Source organism: Conger conger, chromosome 18 (assembly GCF_963514075.1).
Source record: "Conger conger chromosome 18, fConCon1.1, whole genome shotgun sequence".
In the NCBI taxonomy this organism is placed as follows: Eukaryota; Metazoa; Chordata; class Actinopteri; order Anguilliformes; family Congridae; genus Conger; species Conger conger.
Genome location: NC_083777.1, coordinates 30,153,345 through 30,176,288, shown reverse-complemented (window position 1 = coordinate 30,176,288; position 22,944 = coordinate 30,153,345). Strand labels below are relative to the sequence as shown.

Sequence of the window (22,944 nt, the reverse complement as noted above, 5' to 3'; positions counted from 1 at the left end):
ATGCCAATAATGTAATGTAATGATGGTTATTGGAAAGTGGGAGCTGTTGATATTTTACAGTATTGATCGTTATTAGAAAGTGGGAGCTGTTGATATTTTACAGTATTGATCGTTATTGGAAAGTGGGAGCTGTTGACATTTTACAGTATTGATCGTTATTGGAAAGTGGCAGTGGTGGATGTTTTACAGTATTGATTATGATGAATGTTAGTTCAGTGATCGGTTTCGGGGCCTGTGTGTGCAGCCCAGTCAGGGAGGACAGCGTCGTGGTGATGGGGAACGGGCTGACGATCCTGGAGGATGAGGAGTACCTGACCATCACCTCGTCCTTGGAGGCCCTTCCCAGCCTCAGCCCGGGGGCCCCCGGGGCCCCCACCGCCGCGGCCCCGCCCTCCCCGCTGCCCCCCTCCGACTGCGAGCCCGTCCCCGAACCCTGTTACTATAGCAACGACGTGTGGGAGGGGCCGGAGGAGGAAGAGGAGGAGGAGGAGGACCCGAGGAAGGTGAGGCCTGCAGAGGAGACCCGTGCCTCTGGCTCCACAACACAATAATGACAAGTTGAATAGTTGCAATATTACATTATATTACACGTTGCATAACATACATTGCAATCGTTTAGTGAATGCTCCTTTCAAGAGCAACTGACAACATTTCAGAATATAGGCACATCCACATGAGTTATATAGGAAACAATGACATCATACTGGATAAGACTAAAGATGGTGAACATGCAACATCACTAACACACTACTGTACTGTAGGTTATCTATGCAAAACTATAACCCCATGACCAATGGTCCATGCTACAGCTGTACGTAGATGCAATAAAATACACTACACATTTGTTGTCTGGCTCATTTTATACAGGTTGACCTCCCAGGGTCTCAGAGTTTACGTCTGAATTAGCCGACCTACCACCTTCACCATGCACCCCTCTCATGGCAAAATGTAATAAAAATAAAGCTTACTTCCTGAAAAGCAGGTTTCCATGTCTGCTTTATAGCTCTGAACTATGTGGCTTTCACCAGAGTGTTATAATCTGCCAAATGCCATTAATGTAATGTAATGTAATGTAATGTATTAATGTATTTACATGTACTCATTCTGAAGAATAACAGAATGTTTAAACTGCTTATCAAAGGCTCCATATTCCTCTCCTCTGCAGCAGCTGAGACAGGCTCAATGAAATTTTTTTTATTTTTTTATTTTTTAAACCTTTCCTTTCTTTCTGAACGTCTCGGGCAGGACATGATGAAGGAGTTTGAGCTGAACGTGACCCTGACCAAGTCCTGGAGCGGCAGCTTTGGGTTCACCATCGCGCGCAGCAAACTGGACGACTGCTACTACGTGCAGGAGGTCCTGGACAACCCCGCCAAGGCCGACGGCCGCTTGCGCGCGGGGGACCGGCTCATCACGGTGCGGCGGGAGCCAAGGGCCTCCTTTCAGCTTCGCCGAACGAGGGCAACGTCTAACCGTGACAATCTGAAAAGCCCATCCTCGGTTCATCCTATTTAAGAACCGCTCTAGTGCTGATGGATGGGCCCCATGATGAATATGAACAGAAAATACAGGATGAAATCAATTTGTTCGTCAATTATTTTGTGTGCTCAACAATATGACAAAAATATATAATCTTTTTGTAAATGGTTGCCTTATGTTAGCATTGTATTAATGCTGTATTAGTGCTGTATTAGCAATGTATTAGCAATGTATTAGCGCTGCATTAGCGTTGTATTAGCGCTGTATTAGTGTTGTGTTAACGCTGTATTAGCGTTGTGTTAATGCTGTATTAGTGCTGTATTAGCGCTGTATTAGCATTGTGTTAACGCTGTATTAGCGTTGTATCCGTGCTGTATTAGCGCTGTATTAGCGATGTATTAGCGCTGCGTTAACGCTGTTCCCCGGTCGCTCTGCAGGTGAACGGGCACAGCGTGACGGACGTGACAGACGACGTGGCGATGATGATCCTGCGCTGCTGCTCCAAGCGGCTGAACATGGTGCTGGGCCGGGCCGTGCAGAACCTGCGGGCCCCACCTGCCCCCGACAGCCTGCCGGACATCACCCTGTGCAAGACCGCCACCGGACAGATGGGTGCGTTGTGTCGTTTTACATTTTGCTAAAGACCGCTACGGGACAGATGGGGGCGTTATGCCGTTTTACATTTTGCTACAGCATTTATATAGCGCTTCACAGACACATCACAGTGGGAAAAACTCGCCTCAACCACCACCAATGTGCAGCACCCACCTGGGTGATGCAACGGCAGCCATTTTGTGCCATCAGCTGAGGTGGAGAGGGAGAGAACCGTTTTTTTGCCAATTAATTCAGGGGAGGATTAGGTGGCAGGTTGAGAGAGCACTGGGGCATTGGGGGGTGATTTCAGAGATAAGATCACCACCTACTGGCCCACCAACACCAATACTCAGGAGGTGTTGTCATCCAAATACTCACCAAGGCCACCATTGACCAATGGGCTCTGAGAAGATTGGGGGTAGGGGGTTGTGCAGGTTGTTTTTATATGACATTTCTATTATTATTGTATTGTGTGTTTTAGGTATAAGGCTGACCGGGGGCATCGGCAGTAAGTGGCAGGGCATTTATGTTCTGGAGGTGGTGCCAGACTCCCCCGCCAGCGAAGAGGGCAGCATTCAGCCCAGCGACAAGATCCTCTACATCTGCGGCAAGTGCACCATGGGAATGTCCCTGGAGGACGCGGTGAAGGCGTGCGAGGTCGCCCCGCGCAAGGTCAAGCTCAAGGCCACCAGGTGAGCAACAAAACCATCTGTGATTGGTTCACCCGCCGATCACAGTGCCAACAAAACCATCTGAGATTGGTTCACCCGCCAATCAAAGTGCTAACAAAACCATCTGCGATTGGTTGACCAGTGCTGTGATGTTTGACTCTTCTGTTTTGTGTCTCTCTTGTTTAGAGATGACCAGCCCGTGATGTCGAAGGGCAAATGGAACGGTATGTTTTCATAAATTTATCTCATAAAGCCTCTGTAGTTTCTGCAGTTGCAGGTTTTTATTTTTTTATTTTAGCAGGGCACCAATAGCCCTTTAAGATGTTTTAAAGATCAGAAATATGCGATTGGAATGTTCTCACCTGAACATTCTAACGCTGATGTAACAACCACTGCTGGTAACTGAAAGCAATGGAACACTGACTTTTGAAAAAAAACTAAAACATTCCAAAGCACCAGCTCTGCACCTGGTTCATGCACCCATGCCTTTGTCCACCGGGTAACCGACACGCTCTGCAGATTCGTTTATATTCCACCATGTCGTGAAATAATTACCGTCTGGCGGAGCGTACCTCTGCCTTCGCTCAGACTGAGTCACCGCGGTCTGCAGTGGACAGGCTGGTTGCTCAGCCCACCGCGCTGCGTGTCCGTGTACCCCTCCCCTGGGCTAACGAGGCGCGCGGGCTGTCAGAGCCTCGGCCAGTCTCCACGCTGGCCCCAGTGCGGCGGGGCGACAGGTTTAACCGCGCTCAGGAGTGACGGAAACGAGACGGAGAGCTGCTCACTGCCTGCCCCGGTGCCCCCTCCACATGAGGAGGGAGGTGTCAGCTCCTGCTAGAGAACCCCCTGCCCACTTCATCAATGGTAAATGGTTGGCATCTATATAGCACCTTTATCCAAAGCGCTGTACAATTGATGCTTCTCATTCACCCATTCATACACATACTCACACTCACACTCACACTCACACTCACACTCACACTCACAGCGATTGGCTGCCATGCAAGGCCCCGACCAGCTCGTCAGGAGCATTTGGGGGTTAGGTGTCTTGCTCAGGGACACTTCGACACCGCCCGGGCGGGGGATCGAACCGGCAACCTTCCGACTGCCAGACGACTGCTCTCACTGCCTGAGCCATGTCACCCCCCATTCATCACCAACGCACTAGGCTTTTACTCATTCACACCTAGCACAGGAACCACTGAGACTAAATACATACAAAATGTACGCTGAACACAGGACATATTGGATACGCGTGTGTATATATAGGCTAAGGAATCCATTTTGAATTTCGGAATGAGTGTAATTTTGTGAGGGCAAATTCAGTGATCGACAGAGAGACCGTTATTTTCTGGGAATGCATTTTCAAATCTTTTTTTACGTCTTATACAAGGTGATGGTCCATTAGAATGCTCCATGTTTTCACAAGACAGTGGAACATTTAAATAAAAATCAATCATTTCTTTTCCCCTCCGTGTATATCTGACACACGTTCTGGCACCCCCTCTGCAGGTTTGTTGGAGTGGAAGAAGGAGATGCGGTTTTTCCCGCGGCTGGAGGAGCAGAGCGCGGCGGTGGAGGGTAGGGACTCTGGTTTCTCCCGCTGACAGCGCCCGTCACGCGGTGCGGCTCCCCCGCTGACAGACGGGGCCGGTGCGGGGCGGTGGGGGGATTAATTATTAGCGAGACTCGGCCTCCTGCGGAGTATTGGGCTGCGTGTGTGTGTGCGCGTGTGTGTGCGAGCCGTCCGCTAGCCCGGCCCGCCCGCGCCGCGGTTTCCCGGGAGACGGCTAGGCGGGAGGTAGCTCTTGAAAAGGGGAAAGCGTCGATCAGGTGAGCAGGAGACACGTTCATCAACACATCATGAAATGGAGGGCAGCTCCGCTCCGACGCTGAAATGGCAGCACAGGGGGAACGCCGCCGTGAGTTTTCACCTGTTTCAGACTCTGCTCTCTGGACAGGTTTGGGTTCGACTCGGTGTCTTGCGTTGTGGCGTCTCCGTATAGCGCTGTGGAGTGATGTTTCTGTAATCTTGCTTTCTAATGTCGCCTACGCTGCAATTACCATGTGAAGGTGTCTTTTGTCACTTGCTTTCAGAAAAAACATTTCAGTTGAATTTTCAACATATTTATAATTCAAGCTTGTTAAGTCAGTTCTCTTAGTCGGGTTGGAAGAACTTCAATGTTTAGTATGTTTAGTAGCTGTTTAGTAATTGTGAATATTATTTAATCAACTGGAGCCTGATTTTGTGGTTTTGAGTCTTCATGATGAAGCCTCGTGAAAGAGTGGAAAGATGATGTTGCTTACAGGGAAAACGCCATAATGACTCCCACTAACCAGGGACTCAGAAAGCTGTGCTCAACACCAGCGTAGTTTTGGGCGCTTATGGGTGATTAAATGCCTATCTGACCCGTCTCTCTCCCTCTTGCCCTCTCTCTCTCTTTCTCTCTCTGTCTCTCTCTCCCTCTCCCTCCTGCCCTCTCTCTCTTTCCCCATCTCTCTCTCTCTCACTCTCGTTCTCTCTCCAGTCAAAGCCACGCCCAAGGCAAGTGTGAAGTTCCGCCGGCGTCTCTCCATGACCTCAGAGCCGGAGGTACCCAACACCTGAAACCCGACCCCCGACCCCCGACCCTTGACCCCCTAATCCCGCTCCGTTCCCATCCCCCTGGGGCTGCCCCCTCGCTAGATTCACCCGTGAATGTTCCACTGGCCTTTCCCTCCAAAATATATAACAGCGTCATCCTCGTTTCTCATCAACCAGGCCCTTTTATAGGCCTTCTGTTGGCGTAAATTACTATACGTTTTACAGCAGTTATTTTTTACAGCTTAGACAATCAGGCCAACTCCCAACCATGATTTTACAGATTTCTACTGTTATTGAACTGCTATGGTTTGTTAGAAAAAACGAATTTGTCAGTGTTCCTGAGCCTGTGCTGTTCTCCAGCGCTGTTAGCGGTGTAGGGCATATAGGGGCCTGGTTGTGGAAGAGCGTGACCCGGCCCCCCCCTCCCTCTCCCCCGCAGAGCTGCGTCCTGCAGGTGGAGTTCCAGAGGCGGGCTCAGGAGGGCCTGGGGTTCTCGCTGGCGGGGGGCGTGAGCGGCAGCGTGCTCAGGGTGAAGGAGATCTGCGCCGGGAGCCTGGCCCAGCAGGACGGGAGGCTGCAGGAGGGGGACATCCTGCTGGAGGTGACCTGTCAATCATCCGTCTATCACCTGTCAATCACCCGTCAATCACACCTCAATCACACGTCAGTCACATGTCAAATCATATCAGTAAGGACTCTGGAGGACTGCTGGGGTCACTTAGGGTCATAGGGACCATAGAACAGAAAAGGTCTTTTCTGGGGGGTGGGGAGGGGTTCAGATCAATTCTGTGTTTGTGTGCATTTATCTGTCCGTGTGTGTGTGTGTGTGTGCGTACACGCGCAGGTGAACGGGATCATTGTATCTGGGCTCAGTCACAGTAAGGTGGTGTGTGTGTGTGTGTGTGTGCGTGCGTGTGTGTGTGTGTGTGTGTGTGTGTGTGTGTGTGTGTGTGTGTGTGTACAGGTGAACGGGATCATTGTATCTGGGCTCAGTCACAGTAAGGTGGTGTGTGTGTGTGTGTGTGTGTGCGTGCGTGTGTGTGTGTGTGTGTGTGTGTGTGTGTGTGTGTGTGTACAGGTGAACGGGATCATTGTATCTGGGCTCAGTCACAGTAAGGTGGTGTGTGTGTGTGTGTGTGTGTGCGTGCGTGCGTGTGTGTGTGTGTGTGTGTGTGTGTGTGTGTGTGTGTGTGTACAGGTGAATGGGATCATTGTCTCTGGGCTCAGTCACAGTAAGGTGGTGTGTGTGAGCGTGTGTGTGTGTGTGTGTGTGTGTGTGTACAGGTGAATGGGATCATTGTCTCTGGGCTCAGTCACAGTAAGGTGGTGTGTGTGTGTGTGTGTGTGTGTGTGTGTGTGTGTGTGTGTGTACAGGTGAACGGGATCATTGTCTCTGGACTCAGTCACAGTAAGGTGGTGGATATTCTGCGTCACACTGAGGGCTCCGTGCAGCTCACGGTCAGCAGAGACAGCCCGCCGCAGGGCCACGCCCACAACCCAGACCACACCCACAACCCCGCCCCTGAGCCTGTGCTCACCACCAATCAGGATTCACCAGGTGAGTTTAACTCTCAGACACGCCCCTCTCACACCAGCAAAAACTCTCACCGTAAGACACATAGGACACGCAGGGCAGCCTATAGCCCCGTGGGTAAGGTGCTTAACTTTCCCCCTGCTTAGTCTAATCAACTGTAAGTAGCTTTGGATAAAAGTGTTGGTTAAATAACTGTAATGTAATGTCACATTACTAACACTGTGAAATCTGTGTTGCTTTATGGAACAAGAACACTTGCTCTTTGTAAAAACATTGCTTCCCTGTCAAAATGGAAAGCTGTAATGTATTTAAAGGTACAGTAGGTAATTTCGGACTTCTAACGGTTAAGAGAGGAATTGCAGCAACAAACATGCTCAAACCACAACCCTTTTATCCCAGCCCTTCTCTGTGAACGCGCTGACGTTGAAATGCCATTGGCTGTGGCAACTAGAACCAATTTTCAACCAATGAGCTGGAATTATTCTACAGCTATACTATGTTTTGGTACAGAGTGCCGGCCTGTCAACAGCACATTTTCAAACACGAATTTAAGGACTATAAACACAGGCAGAGGGTGAGTCAACACTGAGCCTTTTTCAATGAGAGGAAGGGATTTACAATGGTCTTGTAACAATGTTTTAACACAAAAATCTTACCTACTGTACCTTTAAGACTACCCAGCATGACTTAATCCAATTAAATACAATATTTTCCAGAACATATTTTACCCTGTTTTTTGTCAATCCTGGGTTTGTGCTGATGGACATGCTAATTGCAAAGTAAACCATATAAACAACTCTTAGAGTAAATAACAATTATCTGAAATTTCCCTGCAACACTGACCAACCATAGAAGCTTTAGATATGTCACTGACATGTCCATGCATGTGTGCACTTTTGCTTGGAATGCAGAGATCACCATAGAAACAGAAGCTCAAGAGCATCTGGTGAAATCACGGACGTCCTGGAGTGAAGAAAAGCAGGAAGAATCGCCTGAGAGTTTAGACAAGGTGAAACACGCTCGCCTAAAAGCGACATCCACAACTTTCCACAACTTTCCTTTAACTAATGCTGCGGTAGGATATAGATGCCGGAATCTGAAATGTCTCATGCCACTGTTTGTAAAAGGGTGAGGCTTTCCTTGGTGTCCTGGCAAAATTCTAAAACCGGCTCTCTCAAAATGGCCGCCAGCAATCACAGCTCAACTGGTGCAATAACCCTCCCTCCACATTAACTGATATTTTATGAATTTTCTGGCACAAAATGGCTGCCATTAATCACACAGGTGGGTGCTGAGGCGAGAGTCCTCCCTGCACTGCAAAGCTCTTTTGAGGTCATGAAGAGTGCTATATAAATGCAATCTGACATCACGAAGCAGACCTATTACATCAGCATCTTCGTATGTCTGGACCTTGTCACTGCCCAGGGGTGATGCGTATAATCATACCCAAATGAGAGATAGACGTAAGAGATTGTGGACAATGGAGAGGCTAACGTGCTAAGAGGAGGCTAACGTGCTAAAGAGAGCCAGGCTGGCAGGCCGTGGGAATCTAGAAGATGAGCTACTGAAGCGTCACATTCTCTCCTGTGGAGAAGGGTGTGAAACTCAGGTGATGAGAACAACTCTGAGTGACCTCCCGCCTCTCTCCCTCTCTCTATCTCTCTCCCTCGCTCTCTCTCCCCCCCCCACAGGAAGGTCGAAACCTTACCCCCACACCCCAGACCTGCTGCCCTCCCCTGTGTGTCTCAGACATGTTGCAGGACGCCTCTGATAGGTAGGAACCGCTCCCTGTACCCCTCCACCCCCACCCCCACCCCCACCCATCAGCCGTTAGCTCTCACTCTGAGAACAACCAGCCAATGTGTGCCACATCGATCACAGCACTCAGCTCAAATATCTTGTATATCGAGCAGTTTCGCCTGGTGAGACGTCCCATTAATGTCCACCAGGAGGAAGCAGAGAGCCACTGATGTGGCCAAACCGCTTAAACGGTGACAGAAAGCCAGGGATGATAGGAGAGCAGGGACTTAGAGACGGGAATCTGATGTCACTGCGTACTTTACAGCGCAGTGCTCATGCCTGCTGGAGCCCGGTAATCTGAACCTGCGTTAAAGTGGCAGGGCCTCCCCGGGACAGACACTGGTGCCGGCTGGTGGCCTCTGTTGCCTGGTTACGGGGCAGTTCGCTAACTATGTGTGCGTTCCTACTGTAAGTTGAAAAGTTTAGGAGCACACAAATGCATTGCAATTAGTAGATGTGCTCCTTCTACTAAATTATTTCTGCAGTTGGCACACGTCAATTTTCCGGAGCAACTGCAGAGACTGAACAGCAATCTGATTTCAGTCTGGCTAACCGGAGATGCATCTGACTACCAAGTGGAAATGCAATGTGGTTAGATCATATCCAGACACAGTCTAGATGCAAGTTGCATCAAATGACAAGTTGTAGGGTAAACAAGGCTAAAAATAATCAATCGACCTTTATGTAAACAGGGAGCGATAATGGGAAGAAAGTTCTCTTTTGCATGCTTAGAGGTATAAAAAGATATAATGTGTGCTTTGTGAATGCCTTTTTCGTCCCCTGTGTTCTCCTCCAGGTCAGGAGACTGATCCATGTAATTGGTATCCGCCAATTACATGTCTGTTACAATTAGAAGCTTTTCTACCCTCTAGGTGGAAAAATCGCAGGAAAATCCACCTTGCGTGACTTTCACCGCCGAATGGTAGCCATGTTCCTCATTCCTACCCCCCGATCCCCCTTCAGAACCCAGCCCCAACACACACACCAAGACACATCTGCCACGGAAAAGGTCAAAGGTCACTCTCACAGCTGGAGTAGCGATGATGATGATGATGATGATGATGATGATGATGAAGACGGAGATTCGTCTAAGCCCTCTGCTAGCGAGCCCACGCCTCTCTCAGGTAGAGCTCTCGACCGACCCAGTCCTTCCCAGCCGGGAAAACCAGAATGTTCCGGAGGATTGAGCAGCGATATCGGAACAGCGACTCCTTTCTTACCATATGCCCCAACACGGGCACATTCATAACTACAATTTCTTTCACGTGTTCTGTGTGCTGTAAAAATATGCGAAAACCCGCATCTCAGAAAGGGAACAGGGGCAGATGGGAGTTATGATTATAATACAAGGCTATTTCTTTACATATGGTCTTTGGAATGAGCAAAACCTAACCCAATTTGGAAATTGTAATGCTGGGTGTCGTAACGCTGGGCTAAAACAAAAACCTGCACCCACACCAGCCCTTTTTGGGTAAGACTGGACACCGTTGCTGTAGTTTTTCTGTTTTCATTTGATATTTGAGGGATATTTGAGCAAGGTCGTTTTCCCATCTGAAAAACCCTCGTCTGCCATGAGCCTTTGAAGTTAATTGGAGGGTTGAGGATTCTCACCTTCAAACAACTTCAAACAACTGAGGCAAGACGCAGTTCCTGTACACATCACCCACCGCCACGCAAGAGTACCTGCAACACAACTTTCCCATCGCCCAACACTAATCCTCACAAAATCCTCTCAATTTGCTCGCTGACACCAACTCCACTCTCATTTTCTTCGGTTACGGAACACAAAAGATGAGATTAATGCTCCTGTTTAACATGTCTGTGTGTGTTCCCCTGTTATTTCGCGAAATTTCGAAATGACGCGGTAACAGTCATCTGCAAGGATTCTTGACGCACATGAACACATCCTAAAACGTAGGAAGTGACTAATGCAGAAATCCCTGTTATTGTACAAGAGCTTTGTCTCTCATAATAGTTATTTATGTGGGTTTTGAGTTCACTGTTGTTATGTTGCTATGAATCGTGTAAATATTCATATTGTCATCATATATACTTTCGCTTTTTTTTAATTGTTCGAACCACCTCCATTTTTATTTCCTGAGGAGGTTCTGGCCAGCTCGGCATTGACATCAGTGCTTTAAGTGAACTGTGAACATAAATTCAGTACTGTGCATTCCCGTAAGGCGTGCCATTTTCCCGCTCTTATGAAGGGCCCCCCATAGTCTCAGAGGAGGAGCTGTCCAGCCTGCCGCTCATACGCCCCTCCAGCACTGGCCGATACTCGGGGTCAAGGGTCAAAGCGCTCATTCAGATCCTGCAGCACCAGCTGGACCAGCAGGAGCTGGTGAAGGAATTCATGGTACTGCGAAACCCGACATCCACAACCCAACATCGTCAACACATTATCCAACATCCCACTACCCAACATACTCAACACATTACCCAACATCCTCAACCCACTACCCAACATCCTCAACACATTACTCAACATCCTCAATGCATTACCCAACATCCTCAACCCACTACCCAACATCCTCAACACATTACACTACAGGCTATATCTGCACACAAGTCCTCACCCTTGACTAGTGTGTGAAATTTTCTGTCTGGAAACGCCCTCTCTACTCTAGGGGACTCAGAAGCCGGTGACAGGGGGGGGGGGGGGATGCCCGCTCGGTGGCGCAGGGTGAGGGCGCTATAAACGCAGAATAACAGCGCAGGTCAGCGCGCTGTTTCTCGTTATGGTCCTCACCTCCTAGGCTGTTTAACGGCCTTAGTTTTCCACGTTCACCCCTGCGCTGCAGCACCTCGGGCCGTGAGAAACCCTGCTCATACAGCTCTTACACTGCTGGCCTTTTACTGGAGGGGGAGGGGGGGTTGGGCAGGGAGATGCCAGCCCGTATGGAGTTGATTATCCCAAACTGGAATATGGTGATTAACCCACAGAATGTCTTATTGTTCCCCCTCAGGCACTGGAACATTTGAAACCCTCCGACAACTGCCTGGTTGGCAAAGCACCGGAAAACCGGGAGAAGAATCGATACCGGGATATCCTGCCCTGTAAGCCCCCTCTAAAACCATAATAACAACACGCCAACACTTTCACTCCTTGCCCTAATCCGTCATTTTATGAGCTGCCGTACTCGCGGTAATTCTCTTTAAAACTCTGAGTCACACACAAGCGGGGGGGAGCCGGGGGGAGCACAGCACTTCAGTGTTGACAAAAACGCGGAACGCCGAGCCCAAAGTGTTTAGTCTGGGAGCGCGGCTCGCGAGAGGACAAGGACGCGGTTGTGCGCGGCGACGCGCTAACGTGCTAGGAGCCCCGGGGCGAAACGAGACGCATGGCGGTACAGCGCCCGTGCGCCGGGTGTCCCGACACGCATCACATTACACACCCTGCCGACACCGGGGCTTACCGTAACATTGCCTCTTTATTTCCGCGGAGGTTCGGAAAGTCCCTGACGCCGCGCAAATGGCCCGGCTTCCACATTCACATTCATATTCATATTCATAACGGGCCAAAGGGATCCCGCTCACTCCTATTTATTATTCTACACGGGGGTGAGGGGGAGGTCGTGCTCGAATAGGGCTTCTCTGTGGAGGCACGGAGGAGCCGGTCGAGTATGGGGGTGCTCTGTCGGTCAAAATGATCTTGGGAGACTTCACACTTTTTACGCCTACTAGAGAGGGTCCTGCACAGAACCGAAAAGGCAAAGCCAAAGAACACTAAAAAAAAGTCTCCACTTCTCGTGTCTTGAGCAGGAAATATTAGCTTGTTATTAGCTGTGTGCTTGACAAGTGAAATTGTCTTACCCGACTGGCAAACTCTGAAATGAGTCAAACTGTCACCTCAGTTAAAAGACTGAAATACTTGGCGAGCAGAACTCTCTGACAGAACCCTTTTTTTAAACCAGCGCTGCTCAACTCCACGTCCTGCCGCAGTGTCTGCAGGTCTTTGCTCCTGCCGTGCACTACACCACCCGATTTCACTAATCAGCTTATTATCTGAACCAAGCAGATAAAATATCAGGTGAAATCAGGTGGTGTAGCACACGGTTGAAGCAAAGACCTGCAGACACTGCGGCCCGCAGGACCAGGAGTTAAAAGAGAGGTTAAAGAGAACAGAAATACCTCTGCATTATTGTTGTTGTGATTGAGTGACAGGACCGTGGCAGTTTGTTTGTTCCGCCCCCCACCCCCGATCCTCGGCCTGACTCCGGTGGTCTCTGTTTCGAACCCCCGACAGAGCGGGAGCCCCCGCGCCGGCCCACAATGCAGTGCTGCAGAGTGTGCAGCCGTGTTTGTTTATTATCGCGGCCTCTCGCCGGCCTGCTGCTCTGAGTACCGCGCGGCGGAGACGGCGGGATGCGAGGGGCCCCGGGGCCTGTTGTTGCTGGACGCCGTTCAAGCAGCCGCGCTGCGCGACAGGAAGCTTCACGCCACCCATTGTGGTGGCATTACCACACACACACACACGCACGCATACATACACACCTATACACACCCCCATACACACACACACACACACACGCACCTATACACACCCCCATACACACACACACACACACACACACACTCACACGCACACACACCTATACACACACACACACACACATACATATACACACACACACGCACACACACACACACTCACACACATACACTCACACACCTATACACACCCCCATACACACACACACACACACACACACACACGCACACACATACACATACACGCACACACACACACACACACACACACCCATACACACACACACACACACGCATACATACACACCTATACACACCCCCATACATACACACACACACACACACACTCACACACATACACACATACACACACACACACACACGCACACACACCTATACACACCCCCATACACACACACACATACACACACGCATACATACACACCTATACACACCCCCATACACACACACACACGCACTCACACACATACACACACACATACATACACACACATACACACACACGCATACATATACACATATATACACAAACACATACACACACACACACACTTATACACACACACTCACACACCCCCATACACGCACACACACACTCACACACACACATGCACACACACACACACACCCATACACCCCCATTAATTTGTTTGTACATTTGATGTGGAAAATCCAATTTACGTATGTTGCTACAGTGTTAGCAGTATTGTTTTGCTGTTTATAACGCTTGCTAAGTTACAACCTCTACCCTAGGCATCTGTACCTTAGGCTTATAAAACAATATTTATCAGTGAAGTTATAGTTAATCGCTTGTCATAATAATAATGTGAATAAGGTAAACATTTGTATTCCTGAGATAAAGCAGAAGACAGTGTACATATACATGGGCTATATTCATTTTACAGAAATTATATGATTTTACCTGTATGACAGAAAGGGCTCCAAAAGGCTCCTCTGTGTCTCCACAGAGGAACCCCTACAAGTTTAAGGGTTCTTTGTCGGGTTCAAAATGGGAGCTTTCACACTTTTCACACCATACTGTGGAGAGGGTTCCCCGATGGAGACAAGCCAAAGAACCCTTTTCCCCAGAGAGTTTAGTTCAAGTAAAAAAACAGTATGAGAGTGTGGAGTTGCAGTAGGCTGTGTGCTGGTCAGGGGAATGACGAAGAACCTCACCCTCCTCTTCCTCCCTCAATCTCAGGCCTGTATCTCGGTCTGCGGCTGTAGCACATTTTCCAGAACATTCTAGCCGCGGAGGGAAGTCATTGTCTTTTCATTGTATCCACTCGCCAATGAGTAACACGTTCACATTGTGCTCCCCTGAAAGCAGCACAAGTGTGCATTGTGTTCAGCTTTAATCAGTCACAGTGTGCTACCAGTTAATTATCTGCCCACCGCCTCATAAAAAACCCGAAATACCCCAAATCTAATTCTAACCAGCAATTTGGAAATGCTACTAGCTGTGCAAGTGCCTTTTTTATATTCCATTAAAGAACCACAGTGGGACACAATCGCTAATGAAAACAGCACCTCTGTGTTCTTAAATGAATAAATATGGGACACTTAAAATACGATACATTATGTTCATGTGAGAAAATAATATTCACGCCACTTCACCCACACACAAAATAAGTTAGGATTTCTCAATATTACATTATATTATTGTTATTTATAGATAAATATGATTCATATTAATAGTTTACATGGCCATGTCCGTTCAAATATTCATATGATTCTTCATAAACAAAGCTGAGACAGCTTTAGAGTATCCTCGAGTTGATTCAGTTATTCATTTGAATGTGTGTGAAACCGCATACTTGCATACTACTCATACTAAATTTCAGAATTTCTGTAATTGACCCTGATTATTCAGGAAGTCCTGACTATCAGACCCTAAATGAGACGGAGGACTTGGGTTTGTCATTAGCACACCCATGAAGTAGGGCTTACACCAGATACACCAGAACTGAACTCTTGTGCTGTCTAGCCTAAAGGCCAGGCGGGAAAAATGAAAAACATATTTGCTCATAATAAATAATAAATGCCCAAATCTGCAACAAAAAAGAAAAGCAAAGAGAGATGCCTGGTGGTTAAACAACAGTGTGACGAACAGCGAATAGGCGATGAAGGGGCGGCCTGTAGTGAGGTGGTTAAGGTAAGTGACTGTGACCCACAAGGTTGGTGGTTCTAATCCCGGTGTAGCCACAATAAGATCCGCACAGCCGTTGGGCCCTTGAGCGAGGCCCTTAACCCCGCATTGCTCCAGGGGAGGATTGTCTCCTGCTTAGTCTAATCAACTGCACGTCGCTCTGGATAAGAGCGTCTGCCAAATGCCAATAATGTAATGAAATGTCATAAGAAGCAAGCGTGCCTAACGACAGATCAAACCCGGTCACGAGGACCCCTGTGTACGCCGGTTTTTCAGTCCCGACCACAATTGGAATCCCAGAACTTTAACGCACCATTAACTTTTCTTAATCGTTTTCAGGGAATATTTCACCCTCCTCAGCCACATTTGGTCAGAAATAGCTACGCACCGTTTCGCCACGAGAAATAAAAAATCCCATTTTTAGTTAAGCCACATTATGTCAGAAGTATCTATTCTCAGCATGTCATAAAAGAGGCATAAAAGTCCCATTTCGTGAGCTGAGAATTATAAGGTTCTATCCGCGTCCTGAGAGGTTCGAGACATTGAGCTTCAAATTTAGAAACTGTTTCATACTTTTAAACGGTCTTTTCGTATAAAACTTCACACATGCATCCAGTGCCCTATAATAAACAACATATTTATGAAATATGAACCTTCTAATCCTCAGCTCACGATTAATAGCTACGCCGTATTATGCGGTTAAATATCTCAGCGTGTCATAAAAGTTTTTTACGAGTTTGAGTTTTTTCGCGTGACGTGCTGTCCGCCCCCCTCCTCCCCCCCCCCCCCCGGGGTCCCCGCAGACGACGGCACGCGGGTCCTGGTGGGCCCGGCCCGGGAGTACATCAACGCCAGCCACGTCCGGATGCGGGTGGGCCCGGACGAGTTCCGCTACATCTCGGCCCAGGGCCCGCTGCCCGGCACGCTGGACTGCTTCTGGCAGATGGTGTGGGAGAGCCGCGCCGACCTCGTCGCCATGATGACCCGGGAGGTGGAGCGCGGCCGCGTCAAGTGCCACCGGTACTGGCCCGAGAGCGCCCGCGCGCCCCTGGAGACCCAGCGCTACCGGCTGCTGCTGGACAACGCCCAGACCCAGGGCTACTTCCACGTCAAGGTCATCAGGGTGGTGGAGAAGCAGGTGAGCCTCGTCTTTCTGTTTAGAGCGGCTCTTCATGCGCGTTTCGCTGTTTATGGACTATGGTGCTTTTAAAGGTACAATAGGTAAGGTTTTTGTGTTAAAACATTGTTACAAGACCGTTGTAAATCCATCCCTACCATTGAAAAAGGCTCGCTGACATGCTGACTCACCCTCTGCCGGTGTCTATAGTCCTTAAATTCGGGTTTCAAAATGTGCAGTTGACGGGCCGGCACTCTGTACCAAAACATTGTACAGCTGTACAATAATTAAAGCTCATTGGTTGGAAATTGGTTCTAATTGCCGCAGCCAATGGCGTTTCAACGTCAGCGTCTTCACAGAGAAGGGGTGGGATAAAAGGGTTGTGGTTTGAGCATGTTTGTTGCTGCAATTCCTCACATGACCATTAGAAGTACAAAATGATCTACTGTACCTTTAACTTGTGGAAGAACCTGTGCGCACTGGTAGGACGCTTTGGATTAAAATGCCAAATGACTAAAATGTAAAAGTAAGAATGTAAATGTGAGCGAGCGGTTAACGGTGACAGCACCTTACTGGGAGAAAAGAGACTCCACCAATTACATAGTAGTTTGGTAGCAGCTAGTTGGGTGATTGGTGGGAAATGTTGCTTTCTGGGAAACCATCCTTGCTCCGGTGGTTATTTGATAGGATGAAGCAGAACAGTGTACATGATTGGTGGAGCTCCTCTATGTTTTTCACCAAAAACAACACAACTTTCCTCTCCCTGTTTGACTATCCGTGGTCATTTTCAAGCAAGAACCCAACCTCTCAGGTGTAAATGTCTGTAGAAGGAGCTGCCTATCGAAGCCTCGGTTACTTGCTGTGTCACTCAGCATCCAGGGAAGTGACATCATCCCAAAAACATCGAATGAAAAACAAAATGGCCGTTGTTTGAAAGCTTTTTTACGATGACGGAATCGACTGAGGGAGAAGCCTGGATTACAGAGGGAGGGGAGTTTTGATCAGACCGCAATTAAAGGCATTAAACAGGGCTTTAAGAGGCGGAGAATTTAAGCGCAGAGGAAGTGTTGAGGTAGTGTCTAAAGAGGTAGCTGCAGCAGAACAGTGATCTCCTCAGAGTGTCTCACGATGTGATTGTTTTGGTAAACCGGCACGGATGGGCAAATGACACTAAAATGCATTCATCTACAAAACACAAATCCCCTTGTGAACCACAGCTAGGGGTGCTGGCTGCTTTACACGTTGCACAGAGTCATGCATTAAGAGCAAATATAAGAGGCAACCCATATGAAATTGTACTTATTTATAGTTTATCTATCCAGTAGACCCAGCGAGATAAAGCCCTCACATACTGTAAGCACTACACACATGAACATATTTCAGCTGCGTGTCTACGAATTATTGCCTACCCCAGGATACATCTACTGAAGAACCTTCTGAAAGTCGAAGCATTTCTGCACAGTGCTGTGTAGGCAGTGTTGCCAAATTTGGGGAATTTGTCTCCAAATCTGGAAACTTTTTGACAACCACTAGGACAAAACCGACTTCACGAGTGACACTTCCCCCACTGTGTATTTGGCGACTTTTTGTTTAAATTTACAGACTTTGGATTTGGGGAATGTCAGTGCCCGGGGTTTGGCAGCACTGTGTGCAGGGGCGTGTGCGGGTGTCATGTTGGGCTTTGTGTGGGTGTCGTGTTGGGTGTTGTGTTGGGCTGTGTGCGGGTGTTGTGTTGGCTGTGTTGGGTGTCGTGTTGGGCTGTGTGCGGGTGTTGTGTTGGGCTGTGTGCGGGTGTCGTGTTGGGCTGTGTGCGGGTGTTGTGTTGGGTGTCGTGTTGGGCTGTGTTGGGTGTCGTGTTGGGCTGTGTGCGGGTGTTGTGTTGGGTGTCGTGTTGGGCTGTGTTGGGTGTCGTGTTGGGCTGTGTGTGGGTGTTGGGTGTCGTGTTGGGCTGTGTGTGGGTGTTGGGTGTCGTGTTGGGCTGTGTGCGGGTGTTGGGTGTCATGTTGGGCTGTGTGCGGGTGTCGTGTTGGGCTGTGTGCGGGTGTGGTGTTGGGCCGTGTGTGGGTGTTGGGTGTCGTGTTGGGCTGTGTGCGGGTGTTGTGTTGGGCCGTGTGTGGGTGTTGGGTGTTGTGTTGGGCCGTGTGCGGGTGTGATAGGTGTGACGGTGCCCCTCGCCCCGTTCCAGAGCGGAGAGGAGCGCGTGGTGAAGCACCTGAAGTTCACGCGGTGGCCGGACCACGGCACCCCGCCCAGCTCGGCACAGCTGCTGCGCTTCCTGCACTGCATGCGGGCGGCGCACGCCCAGGGGCCCCTCATCGTGCACTGCAGCGCCGGCATCGGCCGCACCGGCGTCCTCATCTGCACCGACGTCATCCTGGGGCTGATCGAGAGGGACCTGAGCGTGAGCCTGCGCTATAACCTGCTCTATAACCTCACTATGACCTCACTATGACCTCACTATGACCCCCCAAACACCTCACTATGACCCCACAATCACCTCACTATGACCTCACTATGACCTCACTATGACCTCACTATGACCCCCTCAAACACCTCACTATGACCCCCCCAAACACCTCACTATGACCCCCTAAAACACCTCACTATGACCCCCCTAAAACACCTCACTATGACCCCCCAAACACCTCACTATGACCCCCCAAACACCTCACTATGACCTCACTATGACCTGCACTATGACCCCCTGAAACACCTCACTATGACCTGCACTATGACCCCCTCAAATACCTCACTATACCCCCTCAAACACCTCACTATGACCCCCTCAAACACCTCACTATGACCTCATTATGACCTGCACTATGACCTCACTATGACCTGCACTATAACCCCACTATAACCTGCACTATGACCCCCTCAAACAAACCCTCACTATGACCTGCACAATAGCCTGCACTATAACCCCCTCAAAACCCCACTCACACTTAACCCTGACTCACAATGTTCGCCAACATATTAAAACTTTGAAAACAACAGTTTGAAAAGGTAGTCCACGGCAAACAAAAATGGCTGCCTACACGGAAGACGCCAAGAGAACAAAATTTGACAATCACTTGGCGGTTATAGTGCACTTTAATCAAGTGCTACCGAGCCAACTCTCTCTCATCGACCCATGGGTCCTTCCACCGATGGGGAACGTACACAAGCCAAACTTCCTCCATAATAAATGTATCTGTAAACTCCAATTAAAACGATGGAAGCGTATCGCTTTGCACGTGTCGTAAAGTCATAAACCATACAGAGAGAAATAACGAGGAGCATCTCCCATTACATACGAAACCTGCGAATGTAATATACAGCATGTATTGGATGTCCTGACACACACCACTGCCTGACCCCTGGCTGTGTCTCTCCACAGATCAACGTGAGCGATATCGTGAAGGAGATGAGATCGCAGCGATATGGAATGGTGCAGACAAAGGTACAGCGCTCTCCAGGAGAACAAAACACTGCTTTCTCCGTCACGCACACACCAGCTAGTGGGCCAATCAGCTGCGAAAGCACGGCGACATAAATTCACACGGAAGGACGGGTCATCTCCCAGTCCCCTGTAATTACGCAGAATTCACATCTGCATGCAGCGGCAGCGGCAGCAGCGGGTCTTCCCCAGGTAACCGCTAATTAATTAAACATGCGCTTCCTCGTTTAAACGCTTTGAACGCACATCCAACGGGATCCGATTGGGACCTCGCTCCGCTGCAGAGAGTGTTTGATTCCCCCCCCCGCTGTAAATATGATGTACGGGGCCTAATAACCGGCACAGACGGCCTGTGTAACGGTGGAATCCCTTGTGCGCTCTGGTTTCAGGAACAGTACCTCTTCTGTTACAAAGTCTGGCTGGACGCTCTGCAGAGCATCCTGCTCCGGCACGGTAACCGCTGGCAACCGGAAAAACCCCTGTGACTCCCAGCCAATCCCTGTGAACCACGACTATTTTCCACAACACTGGTCCCCACTTCCCAAGGAAGAGATTATATCTATATATTTCTAGGCATATATCTATTTGTATATGTTTTTTTTTCTTGTTTTGTTTTTTTTTCGTGTGTGTGATATTTCAATGCTCTGACTACAGCTGAAGTGTGCGGTTTGATATTGAGGTAAGCGTAACTATGCAGTCGTAGCTGTGTTGGTGTCCGCTGTACGGCCGCCCGGTTGTAAATCTGAAACAGCGAGCAGATGTTTGGTGCGTAGCGTTGGCCGCGTGCAGATTTATGTGCTGCTGTTCAGTTCAGCGTTTGAACCAGGCCGCTGATTTCAGGGCCTTCTGGGACGTGTAGTCATCCCACCTTGAACGTTTAGTTGGAAGGAAATGTAGAATAATTTGAATTTGAACTGCTAATACTTTTTCCGTTTGTGTTTAATTCCTCTGAATTTAAATGTAGACTGTTTTTTTTTTTTTTTTTACCTTTTCATTCTCAGCAATAATTTGAAATATTTTGTATTTCTTTTTTTGGATCTATGTGTCATTGTGCAGTTTTGTGTTAGGTAATAGTAATTAAGAAAACGCAATTAAGACTTCATATAAAAATGAAGAAACAAGTGATAATCAGGGGAATTAAGTGCTTTTGCATTCACATGAAGACTGTTAGCAGGTTTGGTTTTCTTAAAAGGGAAAGGTTTTTTTTTGGTTGGTTTTATTTGTTGTTTGTTTTGCAGCAACACATCTGTTCGCTCTCCACGGATGCTGACTGTAGGTTGTATGTATGACAGCCATCACAAGGAGGAAGAATAATGTGCCTTAGAACCGACCAAACTCGGTGGACCTTTTTGGGCAAGTTGCCATAGCAATAGCGTTAAAGGCATTCATACAGCAGTGAACTATAGGAGCGTCATCAAGCCACTGAAACACGTTTCCCCACAGTGTGACGGCTAAGTCTCGCGAATGTGTGCATTTATTACGGTTTTGTGAGCTTGTCAGTCGAGACCTACTCAAACATTTGCAGCTTCACCTTTGCATTGTGACAATAATGCAGATAAGTGGAAAAAACTTTGAACTGGCTCAGATATTTATTTGAAATGTCAACTGTTCAGACGCTGGTAAAATCATCAACCGGGCCTGCAGAACCCTGAGAAATGTCAATGAAACAAAAACGTACCCTATATAATGATATGAAAAGGATTAATTTCAGAATATTTCTTTTGCAATCATTGTTACTGAACCACTACTGGGTGGCCTGTCCTGTTAAGGTACTGTTCTACAGCAGGAATGAGCCCCGTGGTCTGGTGTGAATTTCGGACCGTGCCAGTTCCCACTGTGGTCGGCTGCCCCTTTACAGTTACTTCCCTCTGGTGGGAGAGTTTCGGTCTGGTGGGACAACAGGGATCCATTACTCATCAGCGACCCCTACTGGTCACTGGTCATTCTAGCTGCAATTCTGTCAGTGGAGCTGCACATGAAGCGTCTTCCTCCAACTCATGTCTCTGTGAGCCTGACTTTTAATAAGAGGTCAGGGATTCCTGTCACTTCAATATGCAATATGCCTCCCCCCCACCTAAAGAATAATCAGCTGTTTCTTGTAGTGTCTTGCTCACATGCAGACACTGCTGTCTATGTTGCTGCTACAACCCAGAAGCCTGACAATACAGTAATCCTTCAGCGAACATGAATTGTTGAGGGAGAGATGTTAATATTGATATTTTTATATATATCGTTGTCAGCTGTTCCTAATATACTGCTTCTTCACCGACATTTTGCGTTGATGTTAGCAGTCATGGGGCCTGACTGTGTACAACGTAATTCTTCTGAACTGCATCTTCACAAAGGATGAACAATTGCCTTCTCTACTATGCTATCAGATCAACCGTATTATCAAGAGCGTGTGGATATTCTGTCCTTCGTTCATACCCTGTGAATATAACAGATTCATTATTAAACTGACCGATTCTAATCTTCGCGCTGTACTGTACTTCCTTGTGAACTGTACGTGCTTGTCCCGTGTCCGTCTGAAATACGAGTCGGCACAACTGTTTTTCCTTTATTCAAACATTATGAAATACGTTTGCTCTCCATAATTTCATTTCCTCTGCTGTACTTAGTGTAATTTAGGTGTGGGACATCTAGGCGGAATGTTAAAGTTATTACAACTATTAGGACGAGGAGCCTGCACAATACAGCCATTCACGATAAGCGGTATTATAATTACTTTGATTGTTTAAGCACATTTGAAATGCTGCTCCATCCCGGTATATGCCTGTAGGGTCCAGGCAGGGTTAGCGGTTAGCGGGGAACGCGATAGCGAGTGAGCTTTCCTGAAGCACCCCATCGCCTGGGAGGTTTGTGTGGAATAAATTATGAGAAAAAGGGGGGTTAAGAAAACGTTTTTTAAACTGACCGCGGTTCTTTTGTTTCCTCGGAATGTTCAGCGATCGAACTCGTCGGCGGATTTGAATACCGCACGCAGGTTTCTTGGGTAAATGGTGTGATTGTTCCGCCGGTCCGCGGAGCCGTGACCCGTGAAGGATGTTTAAGATTCTGCGTTT

General features: G+C 48.4%; 1 protein-coding gene across 1 annotated transcript in view; it reads left to right on the top strand.

The window, feature by feature from the left end:
* ptpn20 (protein tyrosine phosphatase non-receptor type 20) overlaps positions 1-22,352 on the top strand; it is a 45,058-nt gene extending 22,706 nt beyond the window's left edge. Inside the window, exons 29-46 of the mRNA XM_061227604.1 lie at positions 245-503; positions 1,246-1,416; positions 1,917-2,091; positions 2,555-2,765; positions 2,931-2,968; positions 4,257-4,337; positions 5,273-5,337; positions 5,768-5,929; positions 6,703-6,886; positions 7,774-7,871; positions 8,554-8,636; positions 9,626-9,786; positions 10,873-11,021; positions 11,632-11,722; positions 16,130-16,464; positions 18,629-18,844; positions 19,823-19,885; positions 20,272-22,352. Of these exons, the coding sequence (XP_061083588.1) occupies positions 245-503; positions 1,246-1,416; positions 1,917-2,091; positions 2,555-2,765; positions 2,931-2,968; positions 4,257-4,337; positions 5,273-5,337; positions 5,768-5,929; positions 6,703-6,886; positions 7,774-7,871; positions 8,554-8,636; positions 9,626-9,786; positions 10,873-11,021; positions 11,632-11,722; positions 16,130-16,464; positions 18,629-18,844; positions 19,823-19,885; positions 20,272-20,367 (2,638 nt within the window). The 3' untranslated portion in view covers positions 20,368-22,352. The remainder of the gene's footprint in view (positions 1-244; positions 504-1,245; positions 1,417-1,916; positions 2,092-2,554; positions 2,766-2,930; positions 2,969-4,256; positions 4,338-5,272; positions 5,338-5,767; positions 5,930-6,702; positions 6,887-7,773; positions 7,872-8,553; positions 8,637-9,625; positions 9,787-10,872; positions 11,022-11,631; positions 11,723-16,129; positions 16,465-18,628; positions 18,845-19,822; positions 19,886-20,271) is intronic.
* Positions 22,353-22,944: the final 592 nt, after the last annotated feature.